This window comes from Cydia fagiglandana, chromosome 7, assembly GCF_963556715.1.
Source record: "Cydia fagiglandana chromosome 7, ilCydFagi1.1, whole genome shotgun sequence".
In the NCBI taxonomy this organism is placed as follows: Eukaryota; Metazoa; Arthropoda; class Insecta; order Lepidoptera; family Tortricidae; genus Cydia; species Cydia fagiglandana.
The window spans coordinates 20,022,951-20,047,251 of NC_085938.1; the positions used below are offsets into that span (position 1 = coordinate 20,022,951).

General features: G+C 40.0%; 1 protein-coding gene across 1 annotated transcript in view; it reads left to right on the plus strand.

Annotated features, from left to right (window-relative positions):
* Nucleotides 1-23,977, plus strand: part of LOC134666140 (popeye domain-containing protein 3-like) — a 36,975-nt gene extending 12,998 nt beyond the window's left edge. Inside the window, exons 6-8 of the mRNA XM_063523296.1 lie at nucleotides 287-394; nucleotides 13,818-14,115; nucleotides 21,731-23,977. Coding sequence (XP_063379366.1) covers nucleotides 287-394; nucleotides 13,818-14,115; nucleotides 21,731-21,933 — 609 coding nt within the window. The 3' untranslated portion in view covers nucleotides 21,934-23,977. The remainder of the gene's footprint in view (nucleotides 1-286; nucleotides 395-13,817; nucleotides 14,116-21,730) is intronic.
* The last annotated feature ends 324 nt before the right edge of the window (nucleotides 23,978-24,301 follow it).

Consider the following 24,301-nt stretch of genomic DNA (forward strand, 5'->3'; position numbering starts at 1 on the left):
TTTGTCACTCCAAAGAATATACGATACTAAAGTGATGCCGTTTTATGAAGCCAATGGTAAATGGGTGGAATATACCTAGGAGGGCTATGAGTGAATGCTTTATGTGTTGTTGAACTTTTTTTCTTTAGGCTATAGTAATAATAGGTATTGCTGGTAGGTAACTGGTAAGCTTGTAATACTAGATTGTGACACAAGGGAGCAGAAAAGTGCGACTTTGATCCCTCCTAGCGGGGAAGAAAAAGCCCATTTCCGAATAGGTAATGTGAAATCGTTATGTTTGTCTTAGGTGAACGTGATGAGCGGCCACCAGTTTCTCCATCCGATCCTTCCCTGCGAGTTTTTGGACTCGCCCGAGTTTGAGTCCAGTCGGGCTACTATTGATGAAAAATTCAAGGTACGCGCTTTTAATAAGTTAATAATTTTTTTTGTATAATTTTCTTACTTACACATTGTTTACAAAATGTCAATATAAATTAAAATTACAATAATTTAACTGACACAGGGTAGCAAACTTTTGAGAAATGTTATGGAAATTTGTATATTGCTTTATTCTAAGTTAATAATAATATAATTCATTACCTATTAACTTAGAATTAGAGAGACTTTTGATCATGGTCAATGGTCATTATTTTTGATCATCATGTTTGACATGTATCGTGTGTTCTACCGTAACGTCCAAACTATGTTCTAAGCCGATTTTGATGAATGGCAATGTGAATCTGCGAAGACATTAACCCTTAATGAAATATCGGGAAATTATTTCCCACTTCATTCTAATTTACGAAATATTTTTTATGTTTTTAAAGGCAGCACTCAGCGGTACCAACTATACAGATTTAAAATCTTAGTAACATTTTGAATTTGAAAAATGGCAACACTTTTCTAATGGCCGCCATTTGTGACCATACGTCAAAGTCAATGTCAGTTGTTGTGATTTTTTTTGCAATAACGACAATTTTTTTAGTGTTTTGAGGTTAAATGCGAAAAAAAAATCTTGTAAGAGCATACACTGAATACTATCATAAACTAGACTTATTTTCCCTGTGTTTTGCTAGAAAAGAATTGTGATAGCGATATGATTTAGCCAAGATTTTTAGGTTTTAGTAAGTGGGTAATTATTTCCCATTGTTTGTCCCTGAACGTACGATTTACAAAAAAATTGGTAGGTTTTATCAAGTGGGAAATTATTTCCCAGTGTTTTTTCTATACCTAAATTTTAATTGGTTAATTCCATAAATAAAAATATATGCCCGTTTGCCTGTTACACAAAAAAATCTGTGCCTGTTTTTGTTTTCTTTTTCCCTTTATTTATTTCTTTGATTTTTGAAGATAACGTTAAAGGATCATACTTGAATTCCAAGCAAAGCCGGAGGGAGCTACTAACTAGTAAAAAGTTCGTAACCGTATCGGACAATGGAAAACTATTCCCCACTTCATTCAAAATTTTGCTGTTCCGTAACGGATAACGGGAAATTATTTCCCACCGCAAAACCCCCCTTTCCCCCCACTAAAATTATTTTTATATATTTTTTCGTAATCTACGCACCCAAATTACCTAAAAACCAATCTTAGTTTTCAAAAATCCCATAAAAAGTGTTCCGTTTGATTAAGGGTTAACCGACTTTCAAAAAGGAGTTTAATGGTTCCTCTACACGATGGGCCAGCGCCGACCACTCCAGGGGACGCAGCCATGCGGTAGAATGAGATAGCAATATTACTTGCTCCCTCTAACGCATAAATGGGTCCCTTGGAATGGCCGGCGCTGGCCCATCGTGTAGAGGAGCCATATAATCTATAGGTACCAATCTATATCAATAACCTTAGTCGGTCTCGTTTTATAGCAGCAAAATTCTAAATAGCCCAGCGGCTTGCTACGTTGCAATTTTATTGCCCGAATGACCGAATTACATGGTTTCGACTTTTTACCTATATAATATGTAGTAGAAATGGCCAATACTGTAACAATACTATAATAACTTCCAGTTTTGCTGTGACGCAATCTCTATTGTGTTGTCGAGTAAATAAAAATTACGTTATGTTAATGAAATTAACACGTTCACTGCGGCTCAAAATATTGCTAACTTTCAATTAGTGCTGTAAGAGGTCTTTACGCCTTAACTGTACCATTTCACCGGTGCGGTTAAGGGCCTTAAGGCCATTCAAAGAACAAGAATATTAAAATGCTTTTTTTCTCATGAAATTCACAAATTTGTTAATGATTTTTATATACTTTAATGCTGTTGCTAAAGGACTGTTTTGTCTTGTTTTGGCTTCGCCCGAAGTTCTGATGTCAGAATATGGAATAATGACATAAAATAATTAGGAGGCTTTAAGACCTCTTACAGAATTTGAGGTACATTTATTGGATCTGGAGCGTAAAGGAAACTATGATGATCTGGATGAAGAGATATATTATCGAAAGGAATAGGCACTGATACAAATTTTGTGTTTACAGCATTAGGGTCTAAACGGATGTGTCTGCTTGACGCACGCGAACAAAAGGCGTATATTTATTTAAATATTCAAACTAGTTCTACGCGCGTTCACGCAGTATCCTTTAAACAAGATTCTGTTAGTTTATAAAGACACTTTCCAACACTGGCCCTTAAACTAAAGCAGTCTTGTTTCAACACACAAACACAAAACTTAAGTTAACATTAAATTAACAAAAAACATATGCACTGAGCTTTCGCTACACCGTATCAACAAAGTTCAGTTATCCACTTTATGAATTGTAATTCAATAAATGTTTGAAAAGTAAACGAGTCTTTTGATTTCATGTAATCACTATCATGTTTGACTAAACCAACAAATAACCATGATGGTAATCACATTAAGAACACAATTATTACATAGAATACACCGTTATATGTATTTACCTATGACAGTAATGTGAGCTGTCTCACAAACTTACTATGTTTAACTTTACACAACGCTTTTGTCAGTATATCTGCCAACATATCATTAGTATTCAGATACTCAATAGTAATCTTATTACTATTTACAAGTTCTCTAATAAAATGATGCCGTATATCGATATGTTTGGTCCTAGCATGATGTAAAGAGCTCCTACACAATTTTAGCGCTGACTGATTGTCATTGAAAATTGTCGGTACAATTTCTTTGTTTATAATTTCTTTCAGAAATGTACTAATAAACAAACCCTCTTTACAAGAATTAGATAAAGAATAGTATTCGGCCTCGGTAGAGCTAAGGCTAACTGTTTTTTGCTTGCGACTTTCCCAAGTAATTACTGACTCACCTATTTTAAAGACATAGCCCGTGTACGACCGGCGGTCTACGTCGTCGCTGCCCCAGTCTGCATCCGCATATCCAGTGATGTCCAGCTGCTGCTTGCCTTTCTTAAAAGTCAAACGGAGATCCAAGGTACCTTTCAAGTAGCGCAGGACTCTTTTGGCTGCTTTCCAGTGGGTCTCTGTAAATGATTCGTTAAATTGACTCAAGTAGCTAACTGCGTATGCGATGTCTGGTCGGGTACAGATAGCAATATACATAAGAGAACCTACAAGACCTCTATAATCATAGGTATCATCTCTTTGATTGCCCCTAGGTAACTTAAGTCCAGTTTCCATGGGAGTAGGCGAACACTTACACTCTTCCATTTTATATTTCTTCAGCACCATCGCGATATAACTGGATTGATCGAGAGTAATTTTGTTTTCATCTCTACACAATCTCATACCTAACACCTGATGAGCTGACCCTAGATCTGTCATATCAAATTCCTTCATTAATTTGACTTTGACATCTAACTTATCACGTTCATCACCTGTCGAAAACAATATTATGTCATCAACGTACAGAGCAATAATTATAAACGACCCCTTCAGTCGCTGAAAATAAACACAAGGTTCAGATGATGACTTATTGAACTTCAATTTACTGCATAGAACATGATCAATCTTCTCGTACCATGCCTTTGAGGCTTGTTTCAACCCGTAAATGGCTTTATTTAATTTGTAGACCTTACTTTCTTGACCTTTAACTATAAAGCCTTCCGGTTGTTCCATGAACACAGTTTCCTTCAAGTCACCGTTGAGAAATGCTGTTTTTACATCAAGATGTTCAATCTTCATACCGTACTCAACCGCCAAGGCTAACAAAGTACGTATAGTGGAGTATCTGACAACCGGTGAATACGTCTCCTCATAGTCTATTCCATATTGCTGCGTGAAGCCTTTAGCTACCAGGCGCGCCCTATATTTGAGTAGTTCACCGTTCAATCCACGTTTTACTTTGAACACCCACTTGCATTTGACAGGTTTTTGTGACTCTCGTCGATCTGTCAGTGTCCAACACTCGTTCTTAATAAATGAGTTGTACTCACAAGACATTGCTTCTCTCCAATTGTCAGCATCTGGACCACTCAGCGCTTCTTGTACAGTCCGTGGAGCATCTGGATCGCACGTGCCCGCTAGGAATCCAAAATGTGGTGAACCCGATGAACTGTCATATTCCGAAGTATCCATACTCTCCTCCTCTGGAATATAAGTTTCATCGGCCGGATCATCACATTCACTAGAGCTAGACGAATCATGTATTGTGATCGTACTCGTTCGATCGCTCGTATTCTGAGAATTTTGTGTCAAATTGGCATCATCAGACGTACCGCTCACTACGGATGATTCTGGTTGTACAGAAGTTAAGTCAGACAATTGGATTTCAATATTTTTATTTCCATTATTATTTACAATTTGTGGAAATATTTCAATTGACTCAATGACATTGTCAATGTCATCATTTGATACTTTTTTAATGAACGTATTTTCTAAGAAGGTTACATCTCTGGCTTTGATGCATTTTGTTGGTTGTTCCGGGTCCAAGAGTCTGTAACCCTTTGTATGCTCACAATACCCAACAAAAATGTACTTTTTGCATTTCGGATCTAATTTTGAACGCGTCAAAGTCATCGCATAAGCCACAGAACCAAAGATACGTAAATGACTTAGAGATACCTTTTTGCCACTCCACTTTTCTTCAGGAGTGCTCCCCAGTACAGCTTTTGTAGGACAGCGGTTTTTAACGTAGACTGCCGTGTTAACAGCCTCCGCCCAGAATTCGTTGCTCAGGCCCGCATCTTGCAGCATACATCTTGCAGCCTGCATCACGGTCCTGTTCGCGCGTTCTGCGACCCCGTTCTGAGCAGCGGAGCCAGGAACAGTGGTTTGATGCACGATGCCATTGCTTTTGAGATACGCCTGAAAAGCAGAACTGGTGTATTCTCCTCCGTTGTCGCTACGTAGCGATTTTATCTTTTTACCTGTCTGGTTCTCTACTAAAGCCTTAAATTCTTTGAACCTATCAAATACTTCACCTTTTTTAGTTAAAAAGTACACAAACGTCTTTCTAGAATAGTCATCTATGAAAAGCAAGAAATACCTCGCACCGCTGAATGAGGGAGATGGTAGCGGTCCACAGACGTCTGTATGTACTAAACCCAGGACTTCTTTAGCCCTGTTGAGAGATTTCTTAGGAAAGGGGACCCTACTTGCCTTACCTTGTACACACGCTACACACGTTTCAAAATCTCTACTATCATATGATATACCAGAAGCCATACCTTTTCTCAAAAGTTCCATGCTTCTTCTGTTGAGATGCGATAGACGACGATGCCAAACCTTCTCTGAAGCTACAGAGACAGTTTCGTCGCTAGTAACCGCACGCTTCTCCTCCACTGCTGCATTGGCCATCTGTTTGTCCTGTAAAGGAACATTAGAACACGCCCCCACAGTGTCAAGGACATAAACATCATTTTTCAAAGTAGCTGTCGCTGCAATAACCCCATTATCTAATATTTCGCAACTATCGGATTCGAATACTATCTTAAAGCCTTTCTTTGCCATGGCGCTTACCGACAATAAGTTAGCTGCTAAATTAGGTACATAATACACATCACTTATAGTCTTTACAGTGCCATTACGTTGTTCCACTTGAACATTTCCTCGCCCGGCCGTAAATAGTTTGTCTCCGTTAGCTACAGTCACCTGCAACGATTTCTCTGACTTCATGTCACTCATAATGTTCACATCTCGACAAAGATGACTCGCCGAACCACTGTCCACGTACCAAAGATCACTTTCCACGTTCACCGACAGCGCCGTGAGTAGAGCCTTTGCCGACGACGTTCCCTTGCTACTTTTCTTCTTGTTTAACATCGGACAATCTTTCTTGAGATGTCCGGTCCTCTTACATACATAACACCTGGGCAGCTTTCTCGCGGCCGCCAGAGCCGTAACTCCGTCTCCGTCGCGCTTGCTGTCCTCACGTCGCATCCTCTCCTGTAGCAGCTTCGCCGATACAACTTCGCTAGATAATTTGGCAGTTGACGAGTTCTCAATAGCCATGATTAGCGGGTCGTAGTCCTCAGGAAGTCCGCTCAGCATGATGACCGCAACAAAGTCATCCTCCAACCCAGCACCAATATCCTGCAGTTGTTGTGCGACATCCGTGATTTTGTTTATGTATTTCTCCATACTCTGACAATCCGTCAACTTTGTGCTGAATAATGTTCGCAACAGGCCTAATCTCCGACATAATCCCTTATCTTCATACGCTTTCTGAAGACTCGTCCATGCTTTGTGTGCCGAGGTCGCGTTCCTGATGTGTACGAAGGCCGTCGATTGCACGGACAATGCAATGCGTGCGAGCGCTTTCTGGCCCTTTTTCACATCTTCCGGTTTTTTATCGTCAACCTCTTTTTCCACAAAATCCCAGAGATCTTCATGAACTAGCACCATCTTCATCATAAATTTCCACGATGAATAGTTTTCCATTCCCTTTAGTTTTTCCATCACGAGTGGAGTTGAGGAACTTGTACTGGACGCCATTACTGTCGGCAACCGTATTAACTATTTTCGCTTTTTTACGCTCGAAATACGTTTTGATTTTTATTGAAAACGCGCAGGCCCGTAACCTATTGGATCTGGAGCGTAAAGGAAACTATGATGATCTGGATGAAGAGATATATTATCGAAAGGAATAGGCACTGATACAAATTTTGTGTTTACAGCATTAGGGTCTAAACGGATGTGTCTGCTTGACGCACGCGAACAAAAGGCGTATATTTATTTAAATATTCAAACTAGTTCTACGCGCGTTCACGCAGTATCCTTTAAACAAGATTCTGTTAGTTTATAAAGACACTTTCCAACAACATTTGTATTTGCTTCTAGTGATGTTCCTAATACAAATGAATTTTATCGATAAATCAAAAATATTTATTATATACATATTACTGTAAGTGAATCATATATGACTGATATAGAAACATTTAAGACATAGTGGCTTGTTACAATCACAAGTAGGCAGTAAGATTTAATTTCTACTAGAAGACGGCTCACATACTGTGTTCGCTTTTGCAGTAACTTTTTGGTAAACTCGGCGATATTTTGGCACGGAGGTTTCGTCTTGCACTTCATTCTGATTCTGTGCTAATTGTAGAATTCTCCAACATCTCTTGTTTACATGACCCATGATTCATCACATTCGATACTTATTGTTAATATCACTCACTGACCAACAGCGCTTCTTGGGGATAACTTATTAAACACTGAACATAATAGACGCTTACTACTTAGAATGTACGTATTTTGACTCACTACCAAATTCAATACCTTACGCACATTGCTCATAGACGCGTGCACATCACTGGGTCATAGTTCGACTATGATAGACACAAACAGGTGCGGGAGGGGGCGGATTAGCCCGTACTACCTATATGAGGTCTTTAGACCCCCTATCCGCACTGGACGCACACTTTTCACTCTCAGTGCGGTGAGAGGCCTTAAGACCTCCTGCGTGTTTTAAAGTATAAATAAATTCTACGTTATAATAGAAATCGAACCATATATTGGACTCTTTTCTACCTATACAATTCTATAAGCTACGAGGTCCGCACCAGAGCGAAACCACAATATTTTTGCCCGCACAGCCCGGGAGTACTAGCAGGGGGTCTTTAGACCTTCTATCGCAGTGAACGTGTTAACAATTCAGCCTATATACGTCCCACTGCTGGGCACAGGCCTCTCATGCGCGAGTGGGCTTGTGCTTTAGTCCCCACGCTAGCCCAATGCGGATTGGGGACTTCACATACACCTTTGAATTTCTTCGCAGATGTATGCAGGTTTCCTCACGATGTTTTCCTTCATCGAAAAGCTAGTGGTAAATATCAAATGATATTTCGTACATAAGTTCCGGAAAACTCATTGGTACGAGCCAGGATTTGAACCTGCGACCTCCGGATTGAAAGTCGGACGTCATTTATCCACTCGGCCACCACACCCCTTCTGTTATTTTATTATAGAATCCTAAGAGACCGAGCTTTGCTCGGAAAACATAAATATAAAAACTCAAAAATACGCGTTTTCCGAGAGATAAGGTATCGATTTTTCGCCCCCGAAAACCCCCATATAGCAAATTTCATTGTAATCGTTAGAGCCGTTTCTGAGATCCTCGAAATATATAAGTAAATATACAAGACTTGCTCGTTTAAAGATATAAGGTAGGTAACGAATTAGTAATGCTTGTCTTATGTATAAGTATTTTTTAAGCGAATTAAGTGTTCAATAAATCAATGCAAAAACTTGTACCGCACGAAGCCGCAGTCAGAACACGGTTCTTTAATTATAATTCTACGAATAATATCGTAAGTAGGTATTTTTCTTGTTTTGTCTTAGTTTACGTTAGTAACCAACGTATGTTTTCTGATGTATGACCCATTCACTGTATTAGAAAACTGCAAAGTACGTACTAGATCGTATAAAACATTCATTTCTTGCCACTCAAAACTCGCTGGGAGCGAAGTTTCATACAAAATTCAAATAGTGCTTCTTGGAGAGCATAGTCGAAGTAATACTAGAGACAAGTATATAAAGAAGACGTGCAGCCTTCCTGCATTCAATTCAAAGACCGAGGAGGAGGAGGAGCATAGTGTTTCATTAACAGAGCTTAGGATAGGATGAACAGAGCTATGTAACACCACAGAATAAATAATAGTACTAAGTACAGCAGACTCACTCTCTAACAAAACGCGTCTGTTACGATCAGCACAGATATGGCCGCTAGGTGGCGACAGCGCCACGCGCGGCTTATGGCAAACCCCAAAATTGGGGCCGAACGGATGTACTTTTAGCTACCTGTAGCAAAGCGATGAAATCGCGGAGTGAGACACGCCTGGTAACACTTAAATGAAATGTAGTTAAATATAATGCATATTATCGCCGCATTGCCTAGTTTGCTAGTGCCCAGTTGAGTACTTTTATTACAACATATGAAGAAAAGAAAAGTCAAATTAGGTCCGGTGTCTTTACGAACATGTTTGGCTATTTGTGGGTACAGTCATTATTGACAAAATAATAAGGGAATGTACTGATTTTTAGGGTTCCGTACCCAAAGGGTAAAACGGGACCCTATTACTAAGACTTCGCTGTCCGTCCGTCCGTCCGTCCGTCCGTCCGTCCGTCCGTCCGTCCGTCCGTCCGTCTGTCACCAGGCTGTATCTCACGAACCGTGATAGCTAGACAGTTGAAATTTTCACAGATGATGTATTTCTGTTGCCGCTATAACAACAAATACTAAAAACAGAATAAAATAAAGATTTAAATGGAGCTCCCATACAACAAACGTGATTTTTGACCAAAGTTAAGCAACGTCGGGAGGGGTCAGTACTTGGATGGGTGACCGTTTTTTTTTTTGCTTTTTTTTGTTTTTTTTTTTGCATTATGGTACGGAACCCTTCGTGCGTGAGTCCGACTCGCACTTGCCCGGTTTTTGACACCAGGCGTTTCTTCTACTGACTCAGTAGAAGAAACGCCTGGTCTCAAAAATCAGTACATTCTCTTATTATTTTGTCAATAAAGCTGTGCTTTGATTATTTTGAACACATCACTATTATACCTACCTGTTGTTGACTGTACAATATTTCTCACATGCCACACGTCTTCATATTCCTTTGTCTATGGTAGAGGGTGAGTAACGAGAGGGATGACGGTTTAAACTCGAGATGTTATTACCGACAGCTGGCCAAAGTGCGGTACCCACTTTGGCATTATTAATAAGTTTAGGTAGGTCAGGGAGCTCGGAGACCTAACGCAAAATCCAGTACAGTGAAAAGCATTTTCTCATCTTGAAGCAAATAATTAACGTTATCACACATCATTTCTGAATACCTACCAGTACGGATATGATGGTCGTATTTGTCTACGTGACAGCGTGATAAAACGCTGTCCGTCTCTTTCTATCCCACAGAGTTAAAAAGTGGCAGTTGTTTTATCACGTGGATAAATGTGGATAAAGCGATCCATACCTACTTCAAATACAAGGACACTTGACATTTTGTCCGTTACACTTTTGATATTTGCGTCTATCACGGATCATCACACTGATGACATAATTATTCACGGCGCCCGCAGCTCCGTAAAGCTGTGACCTACATAACTACCCGAAGGGGTTCCAATAAAGGTCGCTGTACCTGTTTGTTCGTCTCGACTTATTGAAGTCACGCTTGACATATGGAGTCACACGCTGCAACCCAAGTCATGCTAATTAAGTCGTATGCAGAGTTAAATAACTAATGCGCCAATAGCGTCTATCACGGTTCATCACACTGATGACGTAATTATTCACGGCGCCCGCAGCTCCGTAAAGCTGTGACCTATATAACTACCCGAAGGGGTTCCGAAGGTCGCTGTACCTGTTTGTTCGTCTCGACTTATTGAAGTCACGCTTGACATATGGAGTCACACGCTGCAACCCAAGTCATGCTAATTAAGTCGTATGCAGAGTTAAATAACTAATGCGCCAATAGCGTCTATCACGGTTCATCACACTGATGACGTAATTATTCACGGCGCCCGCAGCTCCGTAAAGCTGTGACCTATATAACTACCCGAAGGGGTTCCGAAGGTCGCTGTACCTGTTTGTTCGTCTCGACTTATTGAAGTCACGCTTGACATACGGAGTCACACGCTGCAACCCAAGTCATGCTAATTAAGTCGTATGCAGTGTTAAATAACTAATGCGCCAATAGCGTCTATCACGGCTCATCACACTGATGACATAATTATTCACGGCGCTCGCAGCTCCGTAAAGCTGCGACCTATATAACTACCCGAAGGGGTTCCAAAGGTCGCTGTACCTGTTTGTTCGTCTCGACTTATTGAAGTCACGCTTGACATATGGAGTCACGCGCTGCACTGCAACCCAAGACATGCTAATTAAGCGGTATGCGGTATGCAGTGTTAAATGACTAGTGCGTCAATAGCGTCTATCACGGTTCATCACACTGATGACGTAATTATTCACGGCGCCCGCAGCTCCGTAAAGCTGTGACCTATATAACTACCCGAAGGGGTTCCGAAGGTCGCTGTACTGTTTGTTCCGGCAATTATTTGGAATGATCGATGATCACTGTAAGAGCAATGTGGCGGAGTTATATGGCTTAGGAATGACGAAAAATGATTAGTTTTAACAAGCCTTCTTGGAAAGGAAGACGGTTAATAAAAATATCAGCGTCATTGATCCAAAAACATATTTACATAGTTCAATCAAAATACCGTTAGCTATAATAATTAATCACCTCAAGGCACTTGGTAAAAACAAACCTAACGACCCGTGAAATAAAGTAAAATGAGCAAATAAAACATGTTCTGTCAAAAACCATTAATATTTTCGTATCTACCTATTTCGGTAAAAAAGTAACCGTAAATTACTTGAGTTTTTACGTTGTGGACTGTCAACTGCTTGCCCATCAAATAAATAATCAACCCGATTAATTATAATGTCTTCCAACATTATTGTTAATGCTGATCATAGAGACATTAACACACACGTATACAAGGATTAAAAATAATTAAAAATATAATTAGAGTTTGTCTAAGCTAACTCTGCATCAATATTGAAGTGACTACTGACTAAGTTTAAGTACAATTTATCATTTTAAAGTGCACTAAGATCGGGCCGATTCACAAGATAATTATACTTACACAAGTTGGCCAAAAGTATCCACTTCAAAATATTTCTTAGGAGTCAGTTGTATTTTGTAAATGGTAGGTCCGTTGTCGGGCTTGTTCTAGGCATCCATTTCTCATTTCACGATCGGTTTACTTCGCCGTAAGTCACTTCGCTCTTTGGCATTACCTACCCTCGCAGATAACCTCCTATAGACATTGCATTATGAAGTGTTTGAGAAAACGCACGGTCGCCACCGGGACTCTTTTTTACTTGTACTTATACCTAAGAAATGATATGTACTTATGTCGCATTCAATCAAGACTTTAAAGGTACCATTCGAATAACATTATTATCTTAACTCTGCTTTTCATAGTGGTATACGATTTAGCAACATTGATGCAAGTGAGACTGTCATGCCCTTAATCCATGATCTGATGACTAGAACGGAAGGTCTTTGACCTCCTAATTTGATATTCGACACCATTCGGTGTAGAACCTATTCAGGTTTCACGGTACATCTTGTTCATACTTAAATAAATAAATAAATAAATATTATAGGACATTCTTACACAGATTGACTAAGTCCCACAGTAAGCTCAAGAAGGCTTGTGTTGTGGGTACTCAGACAACGATATATATAATATATAAATATGTACTTAAATACATAGAAAACATCCATGACTCAGGAACAAATATCTGTGTCATCACACAAATAAATGCCCTTACTGGGATTCGAACCCAGGACCATCGGCTTCACAGGCAGTGTCACTACCCACTAGGCCAGACTGGTCGTCAAACTTACTTATTTATAAGGGGGCAAGCGAGATGCGCAGTGTAAAATGTTTACGAAGCAAAGCTATTTGCTTAGCACCCTCGCATACACATTTGTATTTGTTGTGTGTGTTTTAGTACATGAGATCAATCTGTAAAATTGATATGTGGCCTTGTAATAGTGTCCCTTTACGCACGTCCCCAAGCCGTAAACATAGAAGTAAGTTCTTGCCGCTCGCTGGATTAACTTACTCGTATACTTACTGAATTACCGTAATGTTCTTTGCATTGTCCAATGTAAAGTGATCTATGGCTACCCCTTTCCGCTGACCTAATTGCTGTCCGATACGGGCGAATAACAGCCGAGGTGGCCATAAAGCAGAAAATTGGGTTAAATAGCGACTAGAAAAACTTACATTGTATTTAATGTTTAAAACTTTTCGTTTCACTAACACCACCAGGCAAATGTTCCCAATTATCGCGTTTTTCTTTTACTAAAGCGCGGTGTTAGAATGTGGCGGTTACTGTATCATGTCACGCCCGATTGGGAATGTGAATTCCCACTCTGACCCACCATCCACCAATATTTCCATTTGATGGTAATCGATGTGTATAAAACGTAACTTATCGTATGTTCTTCATCTTTATCTTATATATATTTAGGGTTTATGTGAATTTTTTTTATATTAATCTTTTATTAAAACAGATATTAAATAACAAAATAAATAAATCATAAATCTAGCCCTAAATTAGCCTGAGGCATTGTTCCCAGGACGCTGGCCGCGTTCCCCCTCTGCACAGCGAGGCTGAGTTTTTTATGTGAAATGTCTCAATTACAACATTATTCACAAGAAGGCATCGAATATTTATGGAAACAAAGCCTGATGTACAAATCATACGATTCCTATCCTACTACTTAAACTTCACTCTCGTCTCGAGCTTATACAAAACCCACCCTGTCCACTTCGACGTATGTACTTCGTTAAAATTTGCTTGTATGAAATTTTTACATACCTATATTTAAAATTCATCAATAGCAGAAACGTATTTATCAAAACAATTTATTTTTTATCCAGGTATCCATCGTAGCCGCATCCTCCTGCCGCTACGTCTACTGGCAACGCAGCTCTCTAGAATACCTCTTCGTTAAAGAGCCATACCTGGCTTCCGTCATAACAACGCTTATAGCTCGGGACATAACGACTAAGTTATACGCGATGAATAATAAAATTGTGACGGATAGGGGCTCCCATTTGGATATACGGTTGCCGAGTATATCTCACGCCTTGGCAAAGAGTCCAAGGAGACTGAGAGCGGTCAACCGGCCGCCTCCGCCGACCACGGTGCAACCTGTACCACCGGAGAAACGACCAAGTAAGTTCTTCCTTCTTTGGATATAAGTACTATGACAGTAAATTGTTACATGATAATGGGTTGACTTTGCTATTAAGGGGCGCACTGATTAACAGTCCGCCGGACGGAATCGGTCTGACAGTTGTTCGGAACTGTCAAAATTTTCTTCAACAACTGGACTGTTAATCAGTGGACTCCTTAAAACTGTCTGGTTTGTTTGTCGTTGTAAATTGTGAGTCGAAGTTCAAAAAGACCTCGACTGGACAGAAACTGCTTTGAAGAGAAGAGCGTAGAGAGAGAAGATAGATACATTAAATTGCTGAGTAAAATACACGTAGGAGTTCAACCAGAAGGTATCAACGGAGAAACAACCAAGTTTTTTGATTGTACGTTGTGTTACAAGATTCTTGTAGCGTTCGACTGGTCTCTACGCGAGGCCGAAGGCTGAGCTGCGGGAAATTAGTGCTCGCATATGGACCATTAAACCAAAAGTGTTACTGTACTTTGCAGAACAAACAAACAAACAACAATTTAAATAGGCATTTCAACGATACTCTACATTCGCAGAGGACCGAAGTAACCAGTGTAATAGCTTTGTATTAGTATAGGTTCAGTATATTCTCGAGCTTAGGATGCGGGATATGGAGGCAAGCGGGATTCCTCTATAATTTCAGAGAATTTTGTTAAAACTACCTAAATATTAGCATAAGTTACCTGAATAACGTTTTCCCTTGACACTCGTGAAAATACTAACTAACGATACAGTGACAAACTGCCGTATTCGAACTTCAAGATATTCAAAAGTGACAACACGTACTAGATCCATTCTAGATACGTTATAGTTTAGATATCAACTAGTTCTCTTTTGCAGCGCAATTCGGGCAACCAATGTTACTTTGACGTTAGATAGAGTAAGATATCTATTAGATGTGAATTGGATCTCTAAGTCATATCCTGTGGAAATCGTTCAAGAGTATCTCCAGAACCGCGTAAATGTCAAATTTGACAGGTTAGATCTTAAACATATCGTTATCGTATCTTGGTGATGTCTAAAAGATATTATTTTTTTTTTTTTCTCTTTATTTTGGCACAAACAGTCATTACAAAAAAGATACATTGAAAACTATTACATATAAGATTGACAATACAGTGCCGAAAACGTTGTAGATTATAGTTAATATTGTTGTTGCAACGGACCTGAATTATTTAACTTAAACTATAAGAAGAAGTACAATTGTTTACTACCTACTTAATATCTAGCGTGTTGCTGGTACTTATGTTATACATTATTATTACTCACTTTTGATTGTATTAATCGTAACTATTTAATTTATTATTAATCTTGTTTTTCAACCCTCTAAGAGTGGTATTGAAAAGCTCTATTTCGTTGAATTCTTTGTTGTAAAGATACATACATAATACGGAGAATAAAACTGTTTCTAGTGTAGTTCTTTCGACGGATGGGTGGTACGAACATATGAAGGTTACGGTTGGGGCGAGCGGGAAGTCTGGCTTTAGTGATGAAGTTTAATTTTGAGAGTAATAAAGGGCAATCAACTTCGTTATTGACAATTTTGTAAAGGAAGGATATATCGAACAGCTTGCGGCGGTTTGCAAGACTCGTGAGTTGGTAGTGTGTCAAAGAATGGGTATAATGGTCATTGGGGGACGATGTTACTCACGTCCGCAGGAATTGCCACTAACACCCTGCACGTGTCCCCTGGGTGGCGCTAATCGAGTAACAACCTTTCGGCTGCTGTACCTGTTGCCATTGATCAACCTCACAGCAAGTTAACCGAGTCGCTGATGCTATTTCGAAAGTGTACTATGATGGATGCAAATAATGATGAAAGTTCTTCGAAAATTACCATTGGGCCTAGCCTACGTATATGCCAGCTCAACATAGAAGGAATTAGCCTGGCAAAGTGCGAAGTCTTGCACAAAATTTTGACGAAACATAATGTTGATATATTACTACTCCAAGAGACTCACACCAGGGATGAGCAAAACTTAGAGTTAAGGGGGAAAATCCCAGGGTACAGTCTAGTTGACGCACTTAACCACCCCAAACATGGTATAGCAACCTATGTCAAACAGGGAATATCGAACATCGTGGTTTTGCCGCAAATACCAAATCCGAACTACTATATCTCGGTAATTAGAGCACAAGAGTTGACCATAGCAAACATCTATAAACCTCCTAACAACTCATGGGGAGATGGGGCACCGATCTTACCGCACCCCTGTGTATACGCTGGTGATTTTAATAGCCACCATACCACCTGGCGTTATGACTCCAACGACCTAAACGGCATAGCACTCAACCAATGGGCGGAAGACAATAACTACCAGCTAGTCTTCGACGCAAAAGACAAGGGCTCATTTAGATCAGCCAGATGGAGAAAAGAGTACAACCCGGACCTAACTTTTGTTTCTCGTGATAGTACAGGCGCTCCTCTTCCCGCCACAAGGAAAATACTAACAAACTTCCCAAATAGTCAACACCGTCCAATTCTGTTAGAGGTCGGCAACCAAATCCCATTAGTACAGTCCATGCCTCTACCAAGATGGAATTTCCAAAAGGCACAGTGGGATGGATTTGCAACATACATTGACAACTCCATCAGATGGATTCCGCCGAAAGCCGAAAACTACGAGAGATTGGTTGGTTTAGTCATTTCAGCTGCCAAAAAGTACGTCCCCCGAGGCTTCCGAAAAACGTACATACCCGGGTGGACCAAGGAAAGCGAGCAACTTTACCAACAGTACAAAGAATCAGGCGATCAGGAAGTAGGACGTGACTTACTACAATCTCTGGATATCGAACGGAAGAACAAATGGGTAGCCACTGTTGAAAAGCTTAACTTCAAAACATCAAGCAGAAAAGCGTGGAAGGTACTCAATAAACTTACAGGCAAAACTGGGTCAAAAAATCACAATGTTTCTCAAAAGCTTACGGACTCCATAGGAAAACGCATTGTAGAAACATCACGTGTACGAGGAGACCGTGCCACTACTAGAAACATTAAGATGCTGGCCAATAAACTCAAAGATACACTCCCAGATGACGCAAATCTGTCCAGGCCGTTTTCAATTGATGAAACATCTGCCGCTATTAATCAACTTGCTCTAGGTAAAGCAGCAGGGCAGGATGGTATCTACTACAATGAATTTATTAAGAACCTCGGCCCTAAATGTGTAAAATGGTTAGCAGCTTTCTTTTCCGACATTCTAGCTAGAAACAAACTACCCCCAGCGTTTAACTTCGCCAAAGTAATTGCTGTACTCAAACCCGAAAAACCTGCTTGTGATGCAAAGAGCTACAGACCAATTGCCTTACTTAGCTGCACGTACAAGCTACTGGAAAAGCTACTGGCGTTCAGGATAAGCCCGCTTATCGATAAAATTGTCCCTGTGGAGCAAGCGGGATTCAGAAGTGGTCGTAATTGTGTTGATCAAGTCCTGTCTCTTACATCACATATAGAAGCTGGGTTTCAAAAGCAACTAAAAACTGTGGCCGTCCTCGTGGACCTATCCGCAGCTTATGACACTGTGTGGAGACAAGGGATGCTCTTTAAGCTAATGAAGGCGGTGCCCTGCCGACGAATCACAAATCTAGTAAACAACATGCTCAGCAATCGGGAGTTCGTTGTGTACCTAGGGGACAAACGAAGCCGTGTCAGAAAACTACAAAATGGCCTCCCACAAGGTTCAACATTAGCGCCGCTACTGTTTAACCTCTACACATACGATTTACCGAGCACGGCCTCTAGAAAATTTATGTATGCTGACGATATTGCCCTAACTTACCAGCACAAAACGTTTAAGGCCTCTGAGGAACAACTCACAAGTGACTTGGTTACAATAAACAACTACTTCAAAACGTGGAGATTAGTACCAAACGCTAGTAAAACTGAAGTATCAACATTCCACCTACACAACCAACTGGCCACATACTGCCCCAAAGTCACTTTTGACGGTAAAATCCTGGAATACAACCCACAGCCTAAATATCTTGGCGTCACTCTTGATCGTTCGCTGACATACCGATCTCACCTGAGCAAGTTAAATAAGAAACTCGTAACTCGCAACAACATCTTGCATAAGCTTACAGGCACGTCTTGGGGAGCTAGCGCGGAAGTACTGCGCACAAGTGGGCTTAGCCTGGTGTATTCAGCAGGAGAATACTGCGCCCCGGTTTGGTTGAACAGTGCCCACACAGACAAGATCGACGTCCAGTTGCATAAAACTATGCGCTGTATATCTGGCACGATACAATCAACCCCCCTACAATGGTTGCCAGCACTGAGCCACATACCGCCTCCGCATCTTAGAAGGCAACAGGCTTTACTAAATGAAGCCAACAAAATAGCTCGAAACTCAAATCTACCGGTTCACCAGGAGTTTATGTGCCCGCCTCGACATCGTCTGAAATCCCGACATCCGCCCTACCAGACAGCACAGTACCTGATGGAAAAGCCGTTCAATATAAAAACAAGATGGAAAGACGAATGGATAGCAAACCCACCCAGGGCTGATGTCTCTAACTATGACCCCACGCAAAAGCCATTTGGCTTCTCGGGCTCTAGACGGGACTTGTGCCAGCTGAATAGGCTCAGAACCGAACATGGACTCTGTGGGGATTACATGTTTAAGTGTGGCTGGCGAAATTCACCGGCGTGTGATTGCGGGGCTCCAGTGCAGACTATTAATCACATCATCTACGACTGCCCAAAGAGGAAATATACCGGAGTTTCCCTGGACCTGCTCCGCCCTGATGTGAACGCAACCCAATGGGTGAAGAAACTAGATGTTAAACTATAGTACCTATTCAATAAGCAATTAATTATCAAGCGACTAGTTTGTAGCCATACGATTAAATAAATAATGGTCATTGGGACGATTGTGTCGATAATTTAATATTTTAATAAATTTTCTTTGCACTTTTCGATACGATCGATGTGGTGTTTGTAATACGGGCTCCAGATTACACATCCGAAATCTAGAATAGATCTAACGAAAGCGAAATATAGGATTTTAAGAGTGATAATTTTTTTGAATGGTTTTGTAATTCTATTTATGAAACCTAGACTTCTAAATGCTCGTTTGATTATACTATCAATATGTGATGTGAAGGTTAGTCGGTCATCGAGAATGATACCTAAGTCGCGAATTTGGTTAACGCGGTTAAGGAGATTACCACAAAGCCTGTAGTCGTGTTGAATAGGAGACATTTTTCTAGAATATGTTATTACATTACACTTATCTGCATTGAGAAACAATTGATTAGTGGAACAGTACAACGATAATGCTTCTAAATCAGATTGTAATTTATGGCAGTCATCAATACATTTAATAGTTCTATATAATTTAGTATCATCTGCATACAGTAGATGTTGACTATACTTAATAATGTCTCCTATGTCATTTATATAAAGAGAAAATAGCACAGGCCCGAGATGTGATCCTTGGGGAACGCCAGAAGGGATTTTAAGGTAATTTGAGCAATAACCTTTCATACACACGGCTTGGCTTCGATTTCGGATATATGATTCAATCCACCTCAATAAGCTACCGTGCACACCGAGGCTATAAAGCTTCGTGAGCAAGAGATCATGGCTGATTTTGTCGAACGCCTTAGAAAAATCGGTATAAACGACATCAACTTGGCCATTAACATCCATAACTTGAAGTAAATGATCAGTAAAAGTTAGTAAATTTGTTTCTACACTGCGGGATCTTATAAAACCATGCTGATTTTCAGTTATGTGATGACGCACGACATAGGATAGTTGGTTAGTAACAATTTTTTCGAGTATTTTGCCAAGAGTACATAATTTGGAAATTGGTCTATATTGGGTTATTAACTCTTTTTGAGCATTCTTGGGTATAGGTGTGATTAGAGCCTTTTTCCAAACACTTGGGAAGACACCCGTCCTAATAGATAGGTTAAATATACTAGATATGGGTTTTAGAAGCTCGTCGGCACATCGCGAAATCAAAACCGGGTGAATCCCATCGGGGCCAGCTCCCTTGTTAACATTGACATTCCGTAATTCTTTTAGTATCATATCATCTGTAAATGTGATGGTGTTTATGTCGATTTTAAAAGCTGAGAAGGAATCATTTGATTTATAATTATTACAATTAGGGGTAGGAGGCACGAAAACTGATTGAAAATGTTTATTAAAAATATCACATATTTCAAATCCATCAGTGAAAGTTTGATCCTTGTAAATCATTTTTTGGGGATAGCCACCAGTGTTCTTTTTTGATTTTACAAATGACCAAAAATATTTTGGGTGTTCAGCTATTCTCAATTCCGCTTTCGTGTTAAAGGATAAATAACATTCATGTTCCATTTTTTTAAGTCTTGACCTAAGTTTTGAGAAAATATGATAGTCTTTAAGGTTCCCGTAAGTCTTCCATTTTTTATGATACTTACGTTTTTCATTACTCAGCTTTATGAGAGGACGGTTATACCACGGTGGATACTTATGGGTACCTGTGAGTTTTCGCGTAGGCACGTATTTATCAATTAAGTCATTAAGGGTTTCATATAAAAATAATACTCTAGTCTCCACGTCATGCATGGAAGAAAAAGTTGTATCCCAGTCTACAGATTTAAGACCTACTCGAATATTATCGAAATCAGCGCTAAAAAACATTTTTTTAGAAGACGTATTAGTTTTTAAAGGTGCAGGTAAACAAAGAGGCAGATCGATGCAAAGTGCCTTATGATGATCATCTTGTGCCACAAGTGGGTGCGTGCAATCCATAACGTGACAGTTCTCGCTACAAAATACTAGGTCTAATATTCGATTATTAGCGTTAAATTCCGAGTTGAATTGTGACAATAAAGATAAACTCATAAAATCGCTAGTTAACGAGACTAAGACATCATTACATGCCGCTAAGTTCATTCCAACGGTATCCTCGTCGTAATACTAATATCTAATAGATGTCTATTTCAAAACCCGAATCGGTCCCTATATGAAGTTGTACTGGAAGTTCTATAAGGCCTTCGGCCACGGTCCAACCATGGCACCGTAGAAACCAATTTATTTACCAAGTTCGCGCCACCCTAAATCATAACTTGAATATGCAACGGGACGTTTCCGCATCGAGGCCATTTTCGCAGAAGTTTGTATTTTGGTTCCAAGTTCTGGTTTGATTGCATTAATTGCAGTTTTATTACGGAATCCGGCGCACTATAAAACAAAAAGAAATCTTGAGAAACGTTTGCAATTCATATGGTATGTTTACTTTGTATATAATATGGGTCACTTAGATTTGTAAACCAAAGTTGGCACTCCTGTGGACAATAGTTAACAGCTTAATTGTGTGCATATAGGTATACAGTAATGCTAAAAATACCTTCAGGTTTTTACGGCAATCCTTTTTAGGGTTCCGTAGTCAATTACATATTAATCGAGTTTTTAAATATGTACCTAGCACCTACAATGGCAGGCATCTGTAGGTTACGGGGCTCGCTTGTTATGATGCGAGTCATATGCTTGTTTGCCACCGACGTGGTATAAAAAATAGTAGAAGCGTGTTTTTCCAGTGTGTCTATAATGACCCAAAAACTAATTAGGCTAATGTCACCTTTTTATCATCCTATCTTTTTTCCCAGCCTGTTGGATCCGCAACGACCGCGCCGACACCCGGCGCGACGGCTCCGAGTACTCCGGCGACGAAGAACTAATGCCTCTAGCCGAGCACGAGGCCCCCGCGGCCTCATCTGACGACCTGTCAGTCGCTGAAAGCTGTCCAGACACTTCCTCGAAGTACCATAGCTGTGAAGCTGTGGAAACTGATGACGAATTGAGACACTAGTCTTCCCTTTCTCTCTCTTTCTTCCTAGCTATCTATCCCACATGGTGGCGGGGTCAGCTTTCCTGCTTAACCTTCTCCACTTCGCCCTGTCCTCGACATCATACTCGGTCTAGTCTTCCCTTTCTGCAGTCATTAATTTATCTGCTACTCTTACTGATGCCTTTAGCGGAACACGACGCCCCGCGGCATTATCTAATGACTTCTCTTCTGTCTAGACACTTCCTCGAAGTACTATAGTTGTAAGGCTGTGGAAACTGATGGTGAATTAAGATACTATATAGTCTTTCTTGACTGGTTTTATTTTCTTGTAAATCCTTCTTTAGTCATTAATTTCTCTAATTAAAACCAAAATATTACTTTGCTAATCCGCGTAAAAAGATAACGCAACAACAACAAGTAACAAACAACGCAACGCAACGCAAGTAAGTATAACGGGTTAGCACTGATTGACTAGCACGTTATCTTTTTACGCGGATTAGCAAAGTAATATTTTGGTTTTAATTAATATGGATTTCCGCAAAGTAACGCCTGATTCTATTCACTATTAATTTCTCTGCTACTATTATACTGATGTTTCTAGGGAAACAGTCAAGACTTTTCAGTTGATGATAGCTGTCCGGAAGCCCTTCCAATTATAACAGAATGCACTAGTCTTCCTTTGATTGTTCTTCCAATTGTTAATCTTACCTCTTCCTTTCTTTAGTAATTTCTTTCTCTGTTACTGTACTGTTGATTTAGACACTAGTCTTTCTTTGATTTACCTACTTGTTTGAATGTTGAGCCTGCCTTTTTGTATTTTCTTTGGTCTTTTTGAGAGGCACCATTCTTTTCATTCAATATATTGGACCCGGGTATGTCCTTAAACTACGTCCAAGACCACCGGTGGACAGGCAGCAGCGTCCCTCAAATTCGGTGTACTCGACTGCGATCGCCAACCCGCCTGCCAAGCGTGGCGATTATGGCATTCACCCCCCATAACAATGGGGAGGCCTATGTTCAGCAGTGGACGTCTTATGGCTGAGATGATGATGATGATGATTCAATATATCACAGCCTATATCCAGGTAACACAGTTTTCTTCCAACTTCATTGATTACTTCCATATAAATGTTCCAAACATAAGCTTACAATAACCAAGAACAACGTCTTGCAAGTTTTCCAATTTTTATTTGTTTCTATTAAAATAGTTTCGGACTAAGCTCTGCCGGATGCGCGGAGTTACGATGGCGCTACGCCAAAACTTAACGCAGTAAATTCCTGAGTCTGAATCCCTAGTTACCAAGCGTGGCCAAGCATTCGCTTGACTAGAACCATTTTAACGTGATGCCCAATGACTAGACTTGGAAATGTTGCTGGAACGGTATCCGACTAATATCATAAATGTCTTTCGATCTGACATGTTCTCAGAGGGACTAATGATATTCGTTTCAGATGTGAATTATTAAGCCTTTGATGGATGAACTCGATTCAATTTGAGTCTGCGCTAAATATGTACTTCAGTCTTTTGAGTCTTGAGAGGACTGCTTTCTTATTTTTGGAGATTCAATACCTATGTCTTGGTTTTGTTACAATAATCTTAAATCTCTAGAAAATACTCGAGTTTTTCCATAAGTCTTTAACAAGTACAAAATAATTCAAGACATAATTACCGGTCTGACCAGCGATCAACTGAGTTGAATCCTAACCTAGAGATCACACTGCACTCGTGGTACTGAGACATAAGCTACTTAGTATACAATTGGAATAACATCTGTATTGTCATCAAATGCCGAAACCAAGCTAGGTACGCTTGGTTTCGGCATTTTAACTTGCTTGGACACATTTAATTAGAATTCTTGCAGGTAAAGTTGGGGCATTGGGTTTTCTTCGAGGATAAACTACCTTATCCTTTGCGCTGGTAAAATAGGTACCAAATGTATAATTGTATTGGTACACCTTTCGTGCGCCCTATTGTAGCGCCTTATATTTTCCTAGCTTAGGGACATGTCACATTAAGAGACAAGTTGAAAGCCTTAAAAAACTTATTTTAAGTGTAAGAAATGAATCTGGATTCTTAGAAATAAATATGATTAAAATTACGATTGGTTTTGATTATTCATGAACTCCTTATGTAGCCTTTTATAATATGTAGCTTGATATATTAATAGAGGGAAAGATATTAAAAGGTTCGCCTGAAAGGAAAACCCCAGCGGGCATATGTAGCGAAAATGATTGATAGAGCAATCAACAGTGGATTAATACCGCGCATTCACCTAATTGTAATACGTACGTGGGTTGATCGAACGTAAAGCCCATCGCTCAGCGTTAAAAGTATTGATATCATGATTGGTATGTATAAGCCCAGGGGAATGGTACGAAGGGTTCTCGG